The 22,790-nt window shown below is 36.5% G+C and overlaps 1 protein-coding gene across 4 annotated transcripts in view; it reads left to right on the top strand.

The window, feature by feature from the left end:
* The window catches only part of ZCWPW2 (zinc finger CW-type and PWWP domain containing 2), a 107,005-nt gene that overhangs the window by 65,331 nt on the left and 18,884 nt on the right, over positions 1-22,790 (top strand). For all 4 annotated transcript variants that reach the window (XM_066351342.1, XM_066351344.1, XM_066351343.1 and 1 more), the window contains exons 4-5: positions 4,130-4,247; positions 17,315-17,361. In XM_066351342.1, the coding sequence (XP_066207439.1) occupies positions 4,130-4,247; positions 17,315-17,361 (165 nt within the window). The remainder of the gene's footprint in view (positions 1-4,129; positions 4,248-17,314; positions 17,362-22,790) is intronic.

Below are 22,790 nucleotides of genomic sequence, written 5' to 3'. Positions count from 1 at the left end.
TGGACCAGAGGAGTATTTTCTCCTGAATTTCCAAACAGCTCCTCAGTATCTGCACTTGGATGTCATAATAGACATCTCACACTCAACATACCTGAGTTTATCTTTTTCTCAGCTCTCACTTCCTTGATGTCCTTCCTCATCTCTGTAGACAGAAAATTCCATCCTACTTCAGCCTCAATCCAAAAGCTTTAGAGTCATCTTCTCTTTCTCTCACAACCAGTTTTCAGTTGGTCAGGAAACTGTTTTTGCTCTATCTTCAAATTATTTCTAGAATTGTACATATTCCACATTGGATGCTACTACTCTGGTCTACACCGCCATCATTTCTTGCCTGGATTATTTCAATAGCCAGTTGTCCTGTATCAATACTTGCCTCTGTATAGTCTAATCTCATGAAAGCAACCAGAATAATTATTTTAGAACATTAAATCAAATTAAATGATATTCTGCTCACAACTCTGCAGTAGTTCCCATTTCACTCATAGTAAAAGCCAGCCCCTACAATGTCCTGAAGGGACCTCCAACATCTGTCCCGTTACTTTTCTGACATCACTCCCTCTTACTCTCCCTCATTCAGCCTCAGCTACCTTGACTTCTTTGATTCTTCTTGAATAGACATGCATTCTCCTATGTTAGTGTATTTTTCTTAGTGTATCTCTTCTTAGAGTCTTAGTGTATCTTTTTCATTGGATATCCATGGCTAACTCGCTGATCTGATTCAGGTCTTTGGTCACGTGTCACCTTTTCAATGAGATTTACTCTCACCACTGATTGCCTTACATTTTCTCTTTTACACAGTACTTATAATTCTTATAACATACTGTAGCCTTTACTTATTTCTTATGCTTATTGTAGAGTGTTTCACTGGCTAGAATGTAAGGTCTGTCTGTTTTCTTCAACGATAGATCCCAAGGGTCTAGAATATGTTGAGTCAATAAATAAATGAAACAATATGCAAGACAAAAATACTCAAAGTAGGCCTGACCTGTGGTGGCGCAGTGGATGGAGCGTCGACCTGGAATGCTGAGGTCGCCGGTTCAAAACCCTGGGCTTGCCTGGTCAAGGCACATATGGGAGTTGATGCTTCCTGCTCCTCCCACTGTTCTCTCTCTATCTCTCCCTCTCTCTCTAATAAAAATGAATAAATAAAATAAAATAAAAATACTCAAAGTATATAAATATGCAACGGCATTTGTTGAAAACATATATAGAGGATATAAATGCTTATGGATGCATATACTATCTCTGGAAGACGGAAAGAAACTGGAAATAATAGGTGCCTTCTATGTTTTTAAAATATGCCCTTCTCACTTCTTCAATTAAAAGAAAAACTTATAAAAAAATTTAATGTATAGCTAGGGCTAATGCTGGAATTCAAAATTCTTTGAGTCTTAACTTTTTGAGTATCTTAGAAGATGTTTAATTGGATTACCACTAGGTGGCACATACTTACTGATAAATTCTTAAAGACATTCAGACAAGTTTTCCAAAAAGCTCTTCAGTTACCCAAATTCATCAAAGTTTACTTTAACTATATATTGCATTGATTTTTCTCAAGAAATTTCCTTATTTTCAATTGTGTACTGCTGTATCAATTTTTTGGTGATTTTTCATTATCTGTAATTTCTTATTTAGCATTATTATCATAGTTGAGTTACAGAAATGTCTTAAATCTGCAAATGCTAGCTAAGATATCCTTAATTTAGTGTCAATTTTCTAATGTTTGTTGAATTGCATATCTCTGCTTTTCATCTTTTTTATATGATATAACATAATGAATGAAATTTAAAGATTCTCTGTACAAAAGTAAATTTTTGTTTGATTATATTGTTTTCCTATTTTTATACCAAATAAAACAATGTCCAGGACCACAAGCAACTTAACCAATTTTAGAATTCATATATAATATGCAGAGAGATTAGGCAAATGTGTACTGTGGAGAATACAAAAATGAAATATTACTTATTGCCTTTGTCTTCAAAGATCTTTCTATTTATGGGTGGAGACAGTTGTGAATGCAAATCAATAATAATACAAGTCAGAATGTAGTAAATAATTAAATGAAAATATTAAGTGTAATGAGAACCAGGTAGTTAATATTAATTTGGGGACTCCAAGAATAAGCTGGAATTTGTGAAAAGCCCAGATTATTATTATAGTCATTTTTAAACTAGAGATTCTTTGTTTTTCTCTTTTCTTTCTTTCTTTCTTTCTTTCTTTCTTTCTTTCTTTCTTTCTTTCTTTCTCTCTCTCTCTCTCTCTCTCCCTCCCTCCCTCCCTCCCTCCCTCCCTCCCTCCCTCCCTCCCTCCCTCCCTCCCTCCTTCCTTCCTTCCTTCCTCCCTCCCTCCCTCCCTCCTTCCCTCTTTCTTTCTCTCTCTCTTTCTTTCTTTCTTTCTTTCTTTCTTTCTTTCTTTCTTTCTTTCTTTCTTTCTTTCTCTTTCTCTCTCTCTCTCTCTCTCTCTCTCTCTCTCTCTCTCTCTCTTTTCTTTTTTACTTGAGAAGAGAAGAGATAGTGAGGCAGACTCCCGCACATGTCCCAACCAGGATTCACCTGGGAACCCCAGCTGGGGCCAATGCTCACATACTAAGCTATTTTTATTTCCTAAGGCTGTCACACTCCAACACAGCTATCCTAAGCTACTGGGGCCACACTCGAACCAATCAAACCACTGGCTGCAGGAAGGGACGAGAGAGAAGGGGAGAGGGAGCTGGGGAGAAGTGGATGATCACTTCTCCTGTGTGCCCTGACCAGGAATCTAACCCAGGACATCTATACACTAGGCTGACACTCTATCCACTAAGCCACTGTCCAAGGTTTATTTTTCTTTTTGAAAAAAGTTTTAAATTAAACATTTAGAGAAAAGTGCTATATTCATGTAAAATAATATTTATTGAGTGCTTCCTACTCCAACAAACTGTCATGTATTATTTTATTTAATACTCATGAGACCTTTTTGATGTATGTAATTATTCACATTTTACAGAAGAAGAAATTGAAGCAAAGAAAGTTTAAGGAACTTGTATGAGTATGTTGATAGTCAGTCATAACACCAAAACTAGGTGTGAGTTGAATTAATTATTTTACAATAAAACTTTAGTTTTTAAATTTTTTACCACTTCAGTATCATTGCTATGTTAATTAAAAGGGAATTAACATTATACTAATAAAATGTATTAATATTGACTACTTTGTTACATTGGTAGTCTTAATTTTTATACTTTCTAACTATGATGTGAATCATTAAAATACTATCTTAGTGAATCAAGAGTCTGACCTGTTTGGCTATTAACATGAAAAATTTCCACAACTTTGCTATATTCTAAAATAATAATACAATAACCAGATAAAAAGCCTAAGTAATATATTGTACACTGCTTAAATTAGATTTAGTTCCAGCTCAACAACTAAATCAAGTGGATACGAAAACAAAATGATAAGACCCAGCAATTCCACTTCTGGGAATACCCCCATAGAAACCTGAGACTCTAATTTAAAAGAATATCTGCACCCCTCTGTTCATGGCACATGTATTTACAATAGCCATCATTTGGAGCAGCAGTAGATGAGCGGATGAAAAAGCTGTAGCGCATTTTCAGAAGGGAATACTACTTAGTCATAAGGGAAATAAAAAGAGTGAAATCTTACCTTTTGCAACAGCATAGTGGACCTGGCAAGAATTGTGATAAGTGGAATAAGACAAAGAAAGACAAATACCATATGATTTCACTTATATATGGTAGCTAATGAACAAAATAAAGTAGAAACAGACTTACAGAGACAAAGAACAGAGTGACAGCTGTCGGGATGGGGGTGGCAGGCTCGGTGAAAAAGGTGAAGGGATTGAGCAGAGAAAAAACCCACCTCATAGACACAGACACAGATGGTGATGACCAGAGGGAAAGGGGGTGGAGGGAAGTGAAGGGGTAAAGGGAGGATAAGTGGTGATGGAAGGAGACTTGATCTGGGGGGGATGAATACACATACACTAGACAGATGATGTATTACAGAATTGTACACCTGAAGTATATATAACTTAATCAGTCTCATCCCAATACATGTAATTTAACAATAAAATTAAAAACAAATTACATATTTACAATGAATGTTATTTTTCTGTGTTTCTTTAGCCAGGAGCATGTAAAAATAAACAGAAGAAATGGTATGAAAGTGCACTACAAGAAGCATACCACCTTTATGGCTGTTCTCCTCAGCAAAGACTGCAGATGTGCTGTCTTTCAAAACAGGGTATGTGATTTGTAATTTTTTGCCACCCGTCATAAGGATTTATTCAGATGAAAGCTTTCATTTTATATATATATATGTATATATATATATGCACATTTAAAAGTCTCTTTCTCTCTATGTCTTTGTCCACTGAAAACATTTTTGTATGGATTAATAGTATATGTTTTACTCTCTGAAACTATTCTGAATGGCTACACAATCACTCTGTTTAAACACACGAGTTTTAATTAGCATGTCTGTCATCTTCTTTGCTCTTAGATGATCTCCATAGGTCCTCTTGTGCATTTCAAAGCATATATTTCAAAATTAGAAACCCTGGCTTTAAAATAGATTCCCGGGGTGAAACTTTCATTGGATATGCTGCATTATTTCAGAACAAAGTATATTTCAAAATGTTTTATTTTTAAATGAATTCCAGGCAGAATTAAAAAATAATCTTCAATTTTCTTTTTAATTAGGTGAAATAACATAGTATGATATTATTTAGGCTCCTTTAAAATAAAGATTTTTCATCATAAATATGGTTTGTAGATAGCTTTTTAAATGAATTTATCATAAGGATTATACTAAGTATAACATTCTTAAACTCTAAAAAATTATGATTTTTCAATAAACTTAAATATGTTTTAAAATGTTTCCGCTTGGGCCCTGCCCGGTTAGCTCAGTGGTAGAGCGTCGGCCTGGCTTGCAGGAGTCCTGGGTTCGATTCCCAGCCAGGGTACACAGGAGAGGCACCCATCTGCTTCTCCACCCCTCCCCTTTCCTTCCTCTCTGTCTCTCTCTTCCCCTCCCGCAGCCGAGGCTCCATTGGAGCAAAGTTGGCCCGGGTGCTGAGGATGGCTCTATGGCCTCTGCCTCAGGCACTAGAATGGCTCTGGTCGCAACAGAGTGACGCCCCAGATGGGCAGAGCATCGCCCCCTGGTGGGCATGCCGGGTGGATCCCGGTCGGGCACATGCGGGAGTCTGTCTGACTGCCTCCCCGTTTCCAACTTCAGAAAAATACTAAAAAAATAAAAAATAAATAAAATGTTTCTGCTTAATAATCATAATTTTCTATTTTACAAGACTTCTTTTCACTTTGTCACAGTAATATATTTTCCTCCTTTGGACAAGTTTAAAATATATATAATTTTAAAATTTATATGTAAAAACATTTTATTTGAGAAGTATAAATATTAACCCAGCCACCTAACTTTAGATTTTAAAGCAAATACTGTATATAGGTTAGAAAAGAGTAGAAAAAAGAACAAGCACACTATTCTGGCTTACTCTGAGACCAGGAAGAGACATTTATTATCATAAATGTGATTTTATTTTTTATGCTGAAAATGTAATGTCTCTGTTATTAGCAATAAAGGTTGAATTTACTCTGTTGTTACAGATACAGTTTTATGCTTTGCATGGACATTTCTATTATGTAACCAAAATAATATTTGAAATATTTCGTTTATAAAACATGAATATCTTGAAGTAATGTACTCATTCACTTAAAAACCTGTACCAGCCGTTTCACACTAGCTGTGGACACACTCTCTTACTTAAGTGATGGAACTATGTCTTGGCCATTGTTCTGTATGCTGGGGTCTCTGTGTCTGGGTCCTTGGGCATTCTGGCCCATCCAGAGACCCTATAAACAAATGATTTTTCATTGAGTACAGCAACAGACCATTTTCTCACTGGAAGTCTGATGATTTTTGCATATAGAAATTGATATAATTCAGCCTGATTATTGAGAGCCTTATGCCTAAAGATTTTCATTTTCTCTGAAGTAGCTAAAATGGAGGGGTGTGAACAGACAACTAGGAGTTCAGTCCTTGTCCTAACCGCCTCGCTGACTTTGTATTCATTCTTCACAATCTCCAAAATAAACAATTTAATTAATCCTTGTGTCTGCTTAGCTTCTAGGGTGAATTCTAGTATGCATGTAACTTTTTACTGTGTTTAAAAGTAGTTTTGAGAGATAATTAGCTGCTATTTATTTTACAAATGGTGAGTAACATAGAGGCAAATCATTTATTTAATCCCAGCAACATTGAGGATTTCTTTACCCTAAAATGCCTTCTTCTAACCCGGAAATAAGTACTAATTTTTAGGCCTCAGTTCTTCCTGCCCTACAGAAGTTGGCACACTATCATGTCTGATGTAACGCTTTCTTTGTTGAAATCCACAGAGTCAGTAAATGATATGTAACATATAGACCCTGTCAGACTAGAGCAAATTTCAAAGTCCTGTCTCCATGATCTGGCCGCCCTGTATTTGTTGAATTAACTATTACCCCAAATGAGTGATTCTCCTCCTGGGCCTAGAAAGCTTGCTTTTATACAAGAACATTCATTATAATTCTATTTTTTAAATGATAAGGTATTATCTATATGGTCTCTTGATAATTTAGTCTTAGGATTTTGTATTATTTATAGAATTAATATTGTCTTATATGCTCTATATTTTAGAGTAGATGTCCCCATTGCTACCTTTTATTCAGAATTGTCTTATAAAAAATAAACTCTATTTCTTAGAGCAGTTTTAGGTTCACAGGAAAATTAAGCAGAAAGTCCAGAGTTTTCATATACTCCCTGCTTTACCACTATCCACATCCCTCACTATAGTAGATTTGTTACAATCTCTGAACCAACATTAATACATCATTATCTTTCAAAACCCAGGGTTAAATTAGAGTTCACTCTTTGTCTTGTACTTTCTATGGGTTTTGACAAATGTATAAGACATATATTCACCATTGCAATATCATACAGAATCATTTTACTAAAAATACCGAATTCCACCTATTTATTCCTCCCCTTTCCCCACCCCTCCACCAACAACTGACAATCACTGATCTTTTAACCGTTTCCCTAGTTTTGCCTTTTACAGAGAACATCATTAAGTTGAAATCACATAGCCTTTTCAGATTTGCTTCTTTCACTAAGTAATATGCATTTAAGTTTCCCCCATGTCTTTACAGGTCTTTTTTTTTTTTTTCTTTAACACTGAAGAATGTTACATTGTCTGTAAGTACCAGAATTTATCCATTCACCTGCTGAAGGACATCCTGGTGGCTTCTAAGTTTTGACCTTTATCAATAAAGCTGCTGTATACATCTCTGTACAGATTTTTGTGTAGACATAACGTATTCGGCTCCTTTGGGTAAAAACCAAGGAGCGCAGTTGCTGGGTCATGTGGTTTAATTCTATAAGAAACCATTAAACTATCTTCCAAAGTGCTGTGCCATTTTGGATTCTCACCAGCAGTGAAGAAGAGTTTCTGTTGCTCCACATCTTCACTTGCATTTGGTGTTGTCATTGTTCTGGATTTTGGCTATTCTAATAGGTGTGTTATGTTATCTCATTATTTTAATTTGAAATTCTCTAATGGTACATGATGAACTTTCTTTCATATGCTTGTTGCCACTTGTAAATCTTCTTTGGTGAATTGTCTGTTTATTGCCCACTTTTAAAACTTTAATCCAGTTGTTTATTTTCTTACTAAGTTTTAAGAGCTCTTTGTATACTTTAGATACCAGTCTTTTATTAGATATGTATTTTACAAATTTTTTTCTCCCATTGTGGATTATCATCTCACTCTCTTAGTCACTGCCCTTTGCAGAGCAGCAGTTTTTAATTTTAATGAATCCAGATTATTAATATTTTTATGAACACTGCCTTGGTTATTATATCTAAAAAGTCATCAGCATACCCATGGACTTCTAGATTTTCTTCTATGTTACCCTCTAGGAGTTTTATTGTTTTGCATTTTAAATTCAGATGTGTAATCCTTGTTAAATTACTTTTTGTGAAAGATGTAAGGTCTGTGTCTGGATTCAATTTCTGGCATGTGGCTATCTAGTTGTTCTAACACTATTTGTTGAAAATATTATCTTTTTCCCATTATAATGTTTTTGCTTGTTTGTCAAAGTTAGATTGACTATATTTATATGAGTTTATTTCTGGGCTCTCTAATTTGTTTTATTCTATTTTTATTAGTTTTCTCAGTGCTCACTGTCTTGGTTATTATAGCTTTATAGTTAAGTCTTACCGTCAGGCAGGGTCAGTCCTTCAACTTTGTCATTTTCATTATTGTGTTAGCTCCTCTGGGTCTTTGCCTTTCTATATAAACTTTAGAATCAGTTTGTTGATATCTGGAAAATAACTGGCTGGGATTTTGATGGAGATTACATTGAATCTGTAGATGAAATTGTGAAGAATTTACATTGTGACAATATTGCAGCTTCTTATTCCTGAATATGGATTATATCCACATTTATTTTTTTTCTTTAATTTTACTTATCAAAGTGTTTTAGTTTTCCTCACGGAGATCTTGGTGACATTTTGTTAGATTTATGCTGATTTCATTTTGGGGAGTGCTAAGGTAAATGGTAATAATGTGTTTTTAACTTCAAATTCCACTTGTTCATTGCTGATAAATAGGAAACTGATCAACTTTCATGTATTAACCTTGCTATAATCACTTATTTGTTCCAGGAATATTGTTTTTAGTCTTTTGAATTTTCTACATAGATTATCATGTCATCTGTGAACAAAGCTGCTTTTCTTTCTTTCTCTCCAATCTGTAACTTTTATTTTCTTATCTTGTCTTATTCCATTAGCTGGAAGTACCAGTACAATATTGAAAAGAGTAGAGAGGGGGAACATCTTCAACTTATTTCTGATCTTAGTAGAAAAGCTTTGAGTTACTCAGCATTAAGTATGGTGGTAACTATAAGTTTGTTTTTTATAGATTTACCTTGTCCAGTTGAAGAAGTTTCATTCTATTCTTAGTTTGCTGGGAGGTTTTTGTTTTGTTTTAGTCATGAATGCACGTTGAATTTTGTCAAGTGCTTTATGTGCATCTACTGATATGATTGGATGACTTTTCTTTTTTAGCCTATTGATGTCATAGATTACATGAATGGATTTTGAATGTTGAACCAGTTTTGTACACTTGGGATAAATCCCACTTGGTTGTGGTGTATAAGTCTTTGTATACATTGTTGGATTTGATTTACTAACATTTTGTTGAGAATTTTTTATCTATATTCATGAGAGATAGTGGTCTGTGGTTTTCCTGTAGTGTCTTCATTAGGTTTTGGTATTACAATAATACTGGCCTCACTGAATGAGCTAGGAAGTATTCCCTCTGCTTCTATCTTCTGGAAGAGTTTGTAGAGAATTGATATAATTTCTTCCTTAAATGTTTGGAAGAATTTACCACTAAACCCATCTGGGCTTGATGCTTTCTGTTTTAGGTTATTATTTGGTATGATTTTTAACATAGACATTGGCCTCTTCAGATTGTCTGTTTCTTGTATGATGTTTGGCAGAAAAACAGCTTTGGTCTTGCTTATTTTTTCTATTGATTTTGTTTTTAAGTCTATTGATTTTTTTCTAATTTTTATTTCTTTTCTTGTGTTGACTTTAGATTTAACTCACTCTTCCTTTTCTAATTTTCTAAAATAGAAGCTTAGATTATTGATTTCAGATCTTTATTCTTTCTTTCTAATATATGCATTCAGTGCTATAAATGCCCCTCTAAACACTACTTTCACTGCACCTCACCCATTTTTATATGCTGTAGTTTTATTTTCATTTAGTTAAAAATATTTTTAACTTCTATTGAGATTTCTCTTTTTGACTTGTGTGTTATTTAGAATTGTACTGTTCAGTGTCTAAGTATTTTGGTATTTTTCAGTTATCTGTTTTTGAGTTCTAGTTTAATTCTATTGTGGTCTGAGAGCAGACTCTTGTGTGTTATCTATTTTTTTACACGTGTATTTTATTTTTATTCTGTTAGTCCATTTGTTTGTTAGGTTTTTTTTGTTTTTTTTTTTTTTTTCATTTTTTTGAAGCTGGAAACAGGGAGAGACAGTCAGACAGACTCCCGCATGCGCCCTACCAGGATCCACTCGGCACGCCCACCATGGGGCGACGCTCTGCCCACCAGGGGGCGATGCTCTGCCCATCCTGGGCGTCGCCATGTTGCGACCAGAGCCACTCTAGCGCCTGAGGCAGAGGCCACAGAGCCATCCCCAGCACCCGGGCCATCTTTGCTCCAATGGAGCCTCAGCTGCGGGAGGGGAAGAGAGAGACAGAGAGGAAAGCGCAGCGGAGGGGTGAAGAAGCAAATGGGCGCTTCTCCTGTGTGCCCTGGCCGGGAATCGAACCTGGGTCCTCCGCACGCTAGGCCGACGCTCTACCGCTGAGCCAACCGGCCAGGGCTGTTTGTTAGTTTTTAGTATGCTTTCACCAAAAGGGTTACACTGTATTAATTCCAGAAAAACAATGGCCCTTTTAATGAGATATATGTGCTTCTTGGATAACCAGGGAAAAATCAGCCAATAGCTGTAGCTGGGAAGGGTGTCTCCCTTTAACAACTGGCCACGTCTGAGGACCTGGGCTTTACACGAACTTCTAAAGAAAACTCTGGGGGACCAGAGTTGGGGCCAGGACATAGGTGAGAGAGTAAAGGGTGTGGTAGGAGAATACTTTTTGAAAGGCTGGAGTTTTTATAACATTTAGAGATAGTGAGATTAATGCTAACTCTGTGTTGCCAGTCTACTTCTGTTTTCTGCTTCTTCAATTTCTGTGTTTTGCTTCTAGAAATTTATCTATTTCACCTAACTTACCTAGCTTGGTGACATACAGATGTTCATGTTATTCCTTTAGAATCCTTTTTTATTTCTGTGAGATCAGCATTGCTATTTTCTCTTTTATTCCTGGTTTCAGTAATTATCCCCTTTTTCCCCCTGGTAAGCCCAGATAGGTTTGTTAAATATTTTTATCTTTTCAAAGAACCACCTTTTGGTTTCATAGATTTCCTCAACTATGTTCCTATTTTATTTCTGCTCTAATAATTATTTCTTACCTGTTAGCTTTGGATTTCATTTGCTCTTTTTTTCCCCTGATTTCTTACGGTCAAAGTCTTGATTATTTATTTAAGATACTTCTTTAAATATGGATATGTTAGCCATATATTCTAAGTACTGCATTAGCTTCGGCACACAAGTTTTGTTCTATTTGTTCTTCCTTTCACTCTGTGACTTCTTTGATACACTGATTATTTAGTATTGTTTAATTTCCATCCAGCTATGAATTTGCCACGTTGATTTGTAATTTAACTTCAGGGTGGACAGAGAACAAGCTCGGTGTGGTTCATTGAAACTGTGAGAGCTGTTTTTGTCCTGCTCGACAGCAGGAGATGCCGCAGCCCTGCTACCTATACTATGGGTCCATCCTGCACCTCCTTGGGTTGGGGACCCAACCACTGCTGCAATGAGGACAGATGCTTCTGTCCACAGCTCTCAGGCATAGCAGCTGTCTAGTCACCACAGTGAGGAATGCCCTTCAAGGTCACAACAACGACTTCCATTATCTCTCCTACTAGAAACCAGTGCCGCCACCATCTGGGCACATGGGCTGTGTATCAGACAATACCCCAAACCCAGCGCGACCTAGGGGCTCCTTGCCCTCTGATCCCTGACTGTGCTACGTGTGTGTTTTAGGTCCAAAAATGTAGTCTGTCTCGGTGAATGTTCCAAGTGAGCTGGAGAAGCATGTGTATTCTGCTGTTGTTGGATGAAGTAGTCTATAGATGTGATTATATCCAGTTGATTGATGATATTAAGTTCAACTGTGTCCTTTCTGATTTTCTACTTTCTAGACCTGTCCATTTCTGATAGAGGGGTGTTAAAGTCTCTGATTATGATAGTGGATTTATCTATTTCTCCTTGAGTTCTATCAATTCTGCCTCACATATTTTGACAGTCTGCTGTTTGACGCATTTATTTTAATGACCGTTATGTCTTCTTGGAGTATTGACCACTTTATCATTAGGCAGTGCTCCTCTGTATTTTTTGATAACTTTCCTTTCTCTGAAGTCTGATCTGTCTGAAATTAATATAATGTTTATGTAATCACTAAACTATATTCCTGGTATTACAAAGGTTAAAATATTTGTATTTTAACACACACAAACAGACACACAGCCCCCAAACACCAAAATGTCTTTATTAGCTAAAATGGACGAGAACATTGTTGATTATGTATTATCTGCCAGACATTGTTTTAGAAACTTTTGTTACATAGACTATATTATTTAACTCTCGCAATATACCAGTAAGATAACAATTATTACTCTTCGTTTATTAATAAATAAACAAGTTTTAAGAACATACAATGTTTTTATATCTTACACTGCTTAGTATAGTAACTTACACCATATAATTTTTTTGTGTATTTTGATTAATTATTTTTTAAGTAAAAATGTATATTTCAGGTTCATATAAAGTGTTTTTTTTGCTTTTATTTTATTTTACTTTTATTTTTTTATAAATAAATTTTTATTAATTTTAATGGGGTGACATCAATAAATCAGGGTACATATATTCAAAGAAAACATGTCCAGGTTATCTTGTCATTCAATTCTGTTGCATACCCATCACCCAAAGTCAGATTATCCTCCGTCACTTTCTATGTAGTTTTCTTTTTGCCCCTCCCCCTCCCCCTCTCCCTCTTCCTCCTTCCCTCCCCCTACCCCCATAACCACCACACTCTTGTCCATGTCTCTTAGTCTCGTTTTTATGTCCCATCAATGTGTGAAATCCTGCAGTTCTTGTTTTTTTCTGATTTACTTATTTCACTCTGTATAATGTTATCAAGATCCCACCACTTTGTTGTAAGTGATCCGATGACATCATTTCTTATGGCTGAATAGTATACCATGGTGTATATGTGCCACATCTTCTTTATCCAGTCTTCTATTTTTTTTTACAGTGATTAAAGCCTTTAAGCAAACTCTTGGCCAATACAGCAAGAATCCATAAAAGAGTAGTGTCCTTAACAAGTTCACCAAGTCCAAGTTGGCCCCAACACCATGCCAAGTCCCTAATAAATGCAACCCAACCCCAGTTCAGTCTGTTAGGAGCTGTTCCAAGGAGCAGGAGTTCAGGAAAAGTCCACATCCAGGAAAAGTCCACATGGCACTGGAATTGTCACAATTCTATACTTTGCAGCTCATGTCCAAGTCCCAATGACCGCTGCTTCTAGCTGGTAATGATTCAGGTAGACTGGAAAAGCCATCTGCAGCCTGTGTGGAGATGGAGCTTCTGTTCTCCTCTGCCTGGAGAGATGAGACCAGGTTGCTTTTCCCTGGAGCTCTGCGACTGTGGCATGGTAAAGAGAACCTTGGGATACACTAAGCTGGGTGGCAAAGGTAAATTCATAATACAAGTTGGCAAAAGGGGGAAGGATAGCTCTAAATTAGGAGTAGGTCCCAGCCTGAAATATGAGTGGGGCATTGAAATAGAAGGGATAAAGGAAACACTACATATTAAGCAAAGCAGCAGAAAATAGGACTATCAACACCCACAACAAAGATCTTTGAGGGAAGAATAAAAAACCTGACTATTCAGGCAAAACATAGTTAAGTGGTCCTTGTGCAAATGAGATCAGTTTACCTGCTTCTTGGAAGAAATACCCTAGGCTCGTCCGCAGTGTTGTAGATGGGGCCGACGGCCCTGGGCACCTTCAGCCTTCGGTGGCAAACCCCAGCTTTCTGGGCAAGGTTAGGTCATAGGTGGCTGGAGCAGGGCTGGAAGAGACTGAACCCTCCCTTAGAGGAGTGAGGGGGAAGCCTACCTTCCAGTGTCCCTGTTTCCTCACAGCAGAGGCATGTAAGCCTGGCAGGCTTTAGCTCAATGACCTTCCTTTCCACTATTGAAGCAGGACCCAGATGGCATCCTAGGAGACCCCTTTGGGGTGTTGGAGCCTTTAAGGGTGTATCCTAAAAGCTGGTAGTTCCCCTGATCTCTATTGGGCTTTTTCTGCCTCTTGGTATCTTAAAAGCCATGCTCAGAAGATCTCGCTGAGGGGTTTGAGGATCCCCATCCACCTATATAAATCTTTTCCATATATCTGGGGCTATTTGGAAAAAGACAAAACTGTTATTAGCTAGATCAGATAAAGAAGGTAGTAGTTTTCAGGAGAAAAAGATTTGATGTCTTCTGTTCATCAGCATTCAAAAGAAATTAAAAAATTTTTAAGTAAAAAGCATGATATGGTAGACCCATAGGAGTTCCAGGATATGACTCCCCCCTTTTAAATTTTTTTAAATTGACCTTAAAATATTTGCTGGGTACACTTTAATAATACTTTGACTTTAAAGATTGTAAGAAATACACATAATTCAAAAGGTTTGAGAAAATACAGTAAATGCTTTTGCTCCATATGCAGGAGCATTGTCAGTTTAACCAGTTTAGGAAATCCAATAATAGAACAATGAATACAGACAATGAGCTATAACATGCTTAGCAGCCTCTCCTGTTCTGACAGAGGTTACTATAAATCCAGAATATGTATCCACTGTAATGTGGACATAGGACTGTTTGCCAAATGAAGGTATATGAGTAACATCCATTTGCCAAAGTTGTCCTGGTAGGGGTCCTTGAGGGTTAACTCCAAATTAAGGGGCAGATTGTAGTATAGGACCCCTTGGACAGGATTTCCCAATCTGTCGTGCTGCTTCCCGAGAAAGTATGAGACTGAATTGCTTGATCTGTCATGGTTGCTCCAAATAATTTTCTTTTGAGTAGCTTGATCAACAAGGGCATTCCCTTGTGCTAAAGCTCCAGTGGGCATGGAGTGAGCTCGAGTATGTCCTATAAAACATGGAGCTCTGTGTTGACATACAAGTGTTTGAAGAAGGAGGAAGTGCTGAAATAGTTCATCAGCATTTGTCCCTAAGACTGCAGTCTTTATAGTGGAAACACCATAAGTAAATATTTGCTGTCTGTATATAGATTAAAGGGGGAATATGGCAAATGCTGAAAAGCCATGATAATGGCATATAATTCTAGTCTTTGAGCTAATTTTAAGTTGACAGTTTCAGTATAAAGTTGTCCATTGATTTGCAAGAGCGATTTGCCATTTAGTGGAAGTTTCCCAGAGCCATTGTTGTTGATCCTTTGAAAAAAGGAACAACAATAATTTTGAGGCTCAAAACCTATAAGCTGTAAGGGTCGCCTATGCTCCTTGATAATCCAGGAGGCAACAAGATCAAAATATGGAAGTGTATTCCATGGGCTATTAGATGGTTCAATGTGCCCAAGCTGTAGCTGCTCTTGTACCAATTGAGCAGCTGCCCTAAGTTTTTCCTGAGAAAGGGGCCATTGGTCTACCCATACAGGATTATCTGATTTCCAAGTAACTGGGTCTGCACAATGCGTTATTGAGGTAGCAGGAGCTACCAAGGCCCGTGTGCTAAATTTTGATGTCCTAATCCACACCTTCTGGTATTGGGTGCCACTTCTATGGGGGTGAGAATTCCTCGCTGTTCTTTCCCTAGTCCCTTGGTGGGTAAAAATCCCCGATCAAGTATCTGAGTACTGACTAAACCATTAGGACTGACAAGGAACGCTCCCATATTTTTCAAAACATCTCTACCCCACAAATTAACTGGCCATCCAGGGAGCACATAAGGTTTAAAAAATCCAGAATAACCTTCTTAATCTTCCCAATTTAGAAAATTAGAACTTTGTTGAGGGGATTTACTCTGCCCTATACCTTGTAATTCTGTGGCTGCTGCATGAGTGGGCCAGGAAGGAGGCCAGTGTAGCTTAGCAATAACAGATACATCAGCTCCAGTATCTAAAAGTCCTTTAAATTTATGCTCATGTATTGTTAGTTCCACTTCAGGGCGTTCCTGACCTATTTTTTTTTTTAAATCCAATTGGCAAAATCAGAGGAGCCAAATCACCAATTTTCTTGGGGCCCCTTTTGCAGGATGTGGCCTGAGAAGCAGAATTAGCATCCTTATACTATTCTTCTAACTGCCTGAATTAGCCATGAGACAAATTCTTTTTTTTTTATTAATTTTAATAGGGTGACATCGATAAAATTGTCTTCTGCCACCTTCTAACTGGTCATATAAAGTTTTGAATACATTTATTAATTATAAAAAATATTGAGCACCTATTGCATATAAAACATGGTCCCTGCCTTTAAGGCACATTCTAGTGCTTAGACATGGAAAGGAACCGTAATTCAAAGAAAAAATTCTGTCACCTAAGATGACTCTGGATTTACAAAAGAGATGGGTCTTTCTCCTGGTTGGATATATTTTTTTAAATGTTAAATGCAACCCTAAAACTTAATTGTTGATATCCATAGCTCTTTCTGTTTCTCATTACAATATCAAGGTTTAAAAAATGTATCACTGAATAAATATTTACATGTAACCTACTCAGCGATGGAATTGCAGATTGAAAAAAATTTCAAATCTACTGGTCATGACAATAATTTTTACTACTTCATATACACACACATGCATGCACACATACATAATTTTGTCCACATCAAAATAATATGTTGAAATTTCTGTATCAGTATGTTACTAATTATCCTGGATTTAGAAGCAGTAGAACAAGAAAAGGTACTAGTTGTTCTCATTCTTGCTGAATCTTTCTCTGAAGCATTGTTGGCAACTCAGGGGGCCCAAGCGGAGGCAGAAGACATCTTGGAAATATTGGGGCCTTATAGTCAGATGGGTCAGGCAGGGTATTTCATGTCTTCAACTGTGAAGGTGGGGATGGATGATGTACCCTGCAGGATTTTCATGAGGATTGAATAAAGTAATATGTGTGTGTGTGTGTGTGTGTGTGTGTGTGTGTGTGTGTGTGTGTGTGTGTGTATAAAGTCTATCTCATGTCGGGCATATAGGAGATGTGTAAGTAGACATAGCTGGCAATTAATTCCAGGTCCTATATACTCCAGAGCACACAACTGAACAGGATATAGAAATAAGATATACTTGATGTAAATAAAACGGCATCCAACTAGTCAGATTTAAGGGAGGGAGTTTGTTACATCAGTATACAAACCCCTGATGTTACTATTCTTCCTTTTGACTAATTGTACTCCAATCTAGTAAGCTGTATTTATTAGCATTTTGATCACAAGAACCACTGAAAACATATCACAGTGTGAGAAAGTAGAAAATTATGATTGTGTAACTTTGCATTTATTTGAACAGAAGCATAGGCACTTTTTTAAAGCAGCCATACTTTCTTGTCTTATAGATAAATCCAAAGCAGACGACAAAGGTGCTGTGGTGGCCAAGAAAAGGGTAAGATTGTGCTTTATGATATAGACTTCAAATTCCATTTGATTGATACTATTTTTAAAAAATATTAAATGAATATTTAATATCATTGTTAGTTGGCTGTTTCCTCTTTAGATTGACACTAGAAATTTAATATTTATGGTTACTTATATCAGTGTTATAGATATTGGAAATTAGAACAACAGAAAATTTTAAATTAAATAATTGCTTTTATTCACATTTTAGTTCATATTGCATATTCTCATATCCTAAAATATTTTATTTTTATGTGCCATATTATTATAAAGTATGCAATCATATGGAAAATATAATTAATATTTATAGCTTAATATGGACTTTACCTTAAAATTAAGTAAGATCAACATCAGCCATTGAATAAATTTAAACCTAGAATCTTTAAATGAAAATTTATAAAGTTACTAACATTCTTAAACAATATTTAAAATTTAACATGTCATTCTGTTTATTATATGCAGACAGACATTTAACTCCCCTTAACTGTCAAAACTATGATTTGGATAGGATTAACATTGACATTGTCTTCAAGTGACAATATTTTTATTTATTTATTTATTTATTTATTTATTTATTTATTTATTTATTTTACAGAGACAGAGAGAGAGTCAGAGAGAGGGATAGATAGGGACAGACAGACAAGAACGGAAAGAGATGAGAAGCATCAATCATTAGTTTTTTGTTGCGACACCTTAGTTGTTCATTGATTGCTTTCTCATATGTGCCTTGACCGCGGGCCTTCAGCAGACTGAGTAACCCCTTGCTTGAGCCAGCGACCTTGGGTCCAAGCGGGTGAGCCTTGCTCAAACCAGATGAGCCCGTGCTCAAGCTGGCGACTTCGGGGTCTCGAACCTGGGTCCTCCACATCCCAGTCTGATGCTCCATCCACTGTACCACCGCCTGGTCAGGCAAGTGACAATATTATTAAGAAGATATCACTGAAAAAGTGAAAAGTCTGTGCTTCATTTCTTCTGGGCAAATAGTATATTGGTGTCATAAGAAAAAGAATTGTGATTGAAAGCAAAGTCTGTATTGTGGCGTTGCTGTGTTGAAAGATGAGGTTTGTGCAGAGTGGGCCCAGCAACAGGGGAGTGTGCCCTGGGGAACAGAAGAAGATGTTGGGCATGAACCTAGAGATGAACAGGCAATGAGGGGAACATTGTTTTTGTATTCTAAATATGTATCTTTTATGAGTCCTTTTAACATCAGATTTTATTTTATTCTTTTGCTTTTTGGCTTATAAAAAGAATCTGGACTTCACACTTGTTAAATAATGTTGTATCTTTGCAGAGAAGAATGCACTATCAGACGGCAATGTCGCTCTTTGAAAAAGAAAATAAATAGGACTTGTGTGTGTGTGTCTAAAGATTCAGACAGGAAGATGTGAGGTAGTACAGGGTTATTAATGTGGTTGAAATTGGCTGTTTCAGTCTCTGCTGAAGGAGATTTAGAATTAAAAATGAGAAATATAATAAATAACATTACTATATATTGCTCAATTTTACCGGCGATTCTCAGTGAAGTGGTACTGTACCTAGGACAGTGCTATTCAAAGTGCGGTCCATGGACCAGACCTGTTCTGATCTGCAATGAGATAAAAGCAAAAAAGGGAACCATTTAGAAATGTGTATAGTATTTTGTATAGTAATTGATGCAGTAGTTTTTGTCTGTTGAATGTAATAATAAAACAGGACTTGCATTTTGTGCATCTTTGTTTTTTCTTTTTATTCCTAGTGACTTTTAAAAAAAATTATGAGATATAAATCTCAAATACATTGGGATTAAAAACTGCTCTTCACCACAGATAGTTGAAGAGACATTGCTCTATGGGCTGTTCTAGGAATTTGTGGAAGTATATGTATAGGGATATAGTAATTTGGGACAATACAAAGCGTTTTATAGTGCAAAGATTAAGGACACTAGATATCTTGTAAAGAATGATACAAACTGTATAGCAAGAACTGCCCAACAGTTGGCATGACTTTTGAATACACTGCTGGACCCAACAAAGTACATATCTAACTGTGTAGTAACATAATACAGAATAATATGGAAATATGTTAGTTAAAAGGCCAAGGAATTTAGAAGGCTTATTATGGATATAGAGAAGCTGAAATGGAATAAATATATACTATTTTCAAAATTATTGAATAATTATTCTCTACTCAACATACTATGACATTTTCAACTATATACAGTGTGTCCGTAATGTCATGGTGCACTTTTGACCGGTCACAGGAAAGCAACAAAAGACTATAGAAATGTGAAATCTCCAAATAAAAGGAAAACCCTCCCAGTTTCTGTAGGATGACATGGCAGCATGTGCGCATCCACAGATGATGACGTAACACTGTGTATACAGCGGAGCAGCCCACGACCATGCCAGTCGAGATGTGGATGGTACAGAGGAAAGTTCAGTGTGTTCTGTGGCTTGCTAAATTTGAATCCGTGACCAAAGTGCAACATGAATATCGGCATGTTTATAAGGAAGCGCCACCACATAGGAATAACATGACTCGGTGGGATAAGCAGTTGAAGGAAACCGGCAGTTTGGTGGAGAAACCCTGTTCTGGTAGGCCATCAGTCAGTGACGAGTCTGTAGAGGCTATACGGGATAGCTACCTAAGGAGCCCTAAAAAATCTGTGCGTGAGCCCACATCGAACTGCACTGAATAGGTATGAAACTGGGAGAGTTTTCCTTTTATTTGGTGCAGATTTCACACTTCTATCGTCTTTTGTTGCTTTCCTGTGACAGGTCAAAAGTGCACCATGACTTTACGGACACACATATTTAGCTGTAAAAGGTAAAAGTGCAGTTACTCAGAGGTCTGTTCGCAAGCCTCTGCTACTCTCAGAGTCCCCATCCTTCAGCTGGCCATCCACGTGGCTACCTGCCTAGGTAGATGAGAGTGGGTAGGTGCACCCACCTGACCACATGTCTGCTCAGTGGCAGCAGTTTGAATAAAAGAGACCATGTAGGTCACTCCAATCTCTTTAAGTCCCACTTGATTGCTTTTTATTTTTAAAAAGAAAGTAAAGATCTAGATTGCTCTAAGTCCCTTCCTGTTCTAATCTTCCATGAACTATAAAATATTTATAACAGCTCAATAAGTACTTTCAGAATGTCAAAAGACTTGTGCAGACCAGAGTAAATATCTGAGTCAATTAGCCTAGAAGTAAAAAAAAAATTTAAGGAGTAAAAAACAATGGTATGCAAGGAAGGCAAGTAGAGTAGCTGATGATGTTGCCATGGTAGACTCTAAAAAGTGTGTGTGTGTGATAGAAATATATATTCAGGAGACAGAAAATTGTGGTGGCAAGAACACAATCTTATGAATGAGCCAGACCTGCCTGCAAGAGCGAGTTCTGCTACTTAGTTGTGTGATGTTAGGCAAGTTAACATTTCTGCACCTCACTGAATTCATCTCTGCATTGGGAACAATAATTACCTGGTATGATTGCTATAAAGGTTAATATGAAAAGCGATTATAATAGCATATAGTTACTATATTTTAGTAGGTGCTTATATAATAAATGCCATTATGTTTCTCCCTAATTTCTCCTTAAAAAGTGATAGGGAAGTAAGGACTTAAGGGTATTTAAAAATTCTCAGACTTGTAATAGCATCATAATTGAGATTATGTAAAAGATTTTTTTTAAAGGAAGCCCTGCATTTTAATCATGAGTAACTTTTTTCAACGTAATATAATAACATTGTGTTCGGTGATAGAATTTTAAAAATCATGTAAGAACCAGCACATAAACTAAACCAATTTTTATTAATTTGATGCATTTGTTTACAATTATTTCTTTACACATGTTTAAATAGAACGTATATAAGTATATATACTTTACTAATATAAACAGAATGAATTTAAATTCTACTATTTCACTTATTATTATTTTGTTGACATCATCTCAAGTCAAAGACCTGTCAAATCCTAAGTGGTTGCATAGCATTTTATTTTATGTAAATATCTTAATTTATTGAACAATCTCCTAGACATTTAGGTTGATTCGACTTGCAAAATTACAAATAGAAAAACAGCGACATCATTGTATACAAATCTCTGTCAATGTTTGTGTAAATATTTCTATAGGTAAAATTACTCGAAATAGGCTTTGTGCTTCAAAGAATAAGCATGTTTTAAGTTTGCCAATTTGCTGAACATTCCTTACCAAAGAAGTCTCCCAACATTATTGCACCTATTTCATTTCCATCAGTAGTTTAAGGCTGGGGTCCCCAAACTTTTTACACAGGGGGCCAGTTCACTGTCCCTCAGACCGTTGGAGGGCCGCCACATACAGTGCTCCTCTCACTGACCACCAACGAAAGAGATGCCCCTTCCAGAAGTGCGGCGGGGGCGGATAAATGGCCTCAGGGGGCCGCAGTTTGGAGAGGCCTGGTTTAAGGGAATGATTAGACTGGCATAGCTCACCAATTCTAGCCATTTTACATTCAGTCTTTTTTTTTTTCTTTAAAAGTTAATACTTTGTCAATGTATTACAAATATTTTTTCTGTTTTTCTTTTAAACTTTATGTAGTTCTTTTGCTGTTCTTATATAGTAGAACTTTACTTTGAGGGCTTCAGTTCTTTTGTGACATGCCTTGAAAGATCTCTCTTTCATTAAAACAAAATATGTTTTAATACACTTAACTTTTCTCTTGTTGCTACTGGTAATATTTCCAAGATAAAAACTGAAGGAAAATAAATAAAGAGATAAGTAACGTTATAGAACCAGAATTCTCTCTATTCATTTGCTTCAGTTTTTTTTCGATGTAGAATATTACATATATCTAATTAAGGCTATCCCAGGAATGTGTTACTAATTGGAGAAGAGTCTCCTTTTCAATCTGTTCTCTTAATTCTTTTGGTTTTATATATAAGTATTACTTGAGTTTGTATGGGCATCTTTTTTCCTAACACTTTACTTTCATTAATGCCAAGCGTTTACCTTATACACTTTGAAAAACAAAATTAATGACCACTTCTTTGATTTATATGCTTACGTATGAAGAATTAAGGCTATTTTTTTTGTTGTTGAAAAAATGCTTTTTTCTGAAATTATTGCAAAGATTCTTCATAATCAGCAGGATGTTTTCATTAGTCCAATAGCAGGATAAGTTGCTAACATTTTATACTAGATGTCTGGATAGTTGTGCGAATTAGTAAGCTTGCTTACTAATGTGGAATTCACATACTGCAAGTCACTTGATTCACCTAGCTTTCTGTTCCTCTTTCCCCCAAGATAAATATTATAATGGCTCCCTGCTGCTGCCAGCCCCAGGCAGAGAGAAACCTCAGAAAGAAAAGTAAGCGGAGGAAACCCTTGGGAAGAGTCTCAGCCAGCCTTCAACACTCATTTAGTCTCCTTTGGGATTCTACTTGGTGGGCATCACCCACTCTTCCTCAGGC

Source organism: Saccopteryx leptura, chromosome 10, assembly GCF_036850995.1.
Source record: "Saccopteryx leptura isolate mSacLep1 chromosome 10, mSacLep1_pri_phased_curated, whole genome shotgun sequence".
Taxonomy (NCBI): Eukaryota; Metazoa; Chordata; class Mammalia; order Chiroptera; family Emballonuridae; genus Saccopteryx; species Saccopteryx leptura.
Note: the sequence above shows the minus strand (reverse complement) of the source record. Positions and strands in the feature narration are given on the sequence as shown.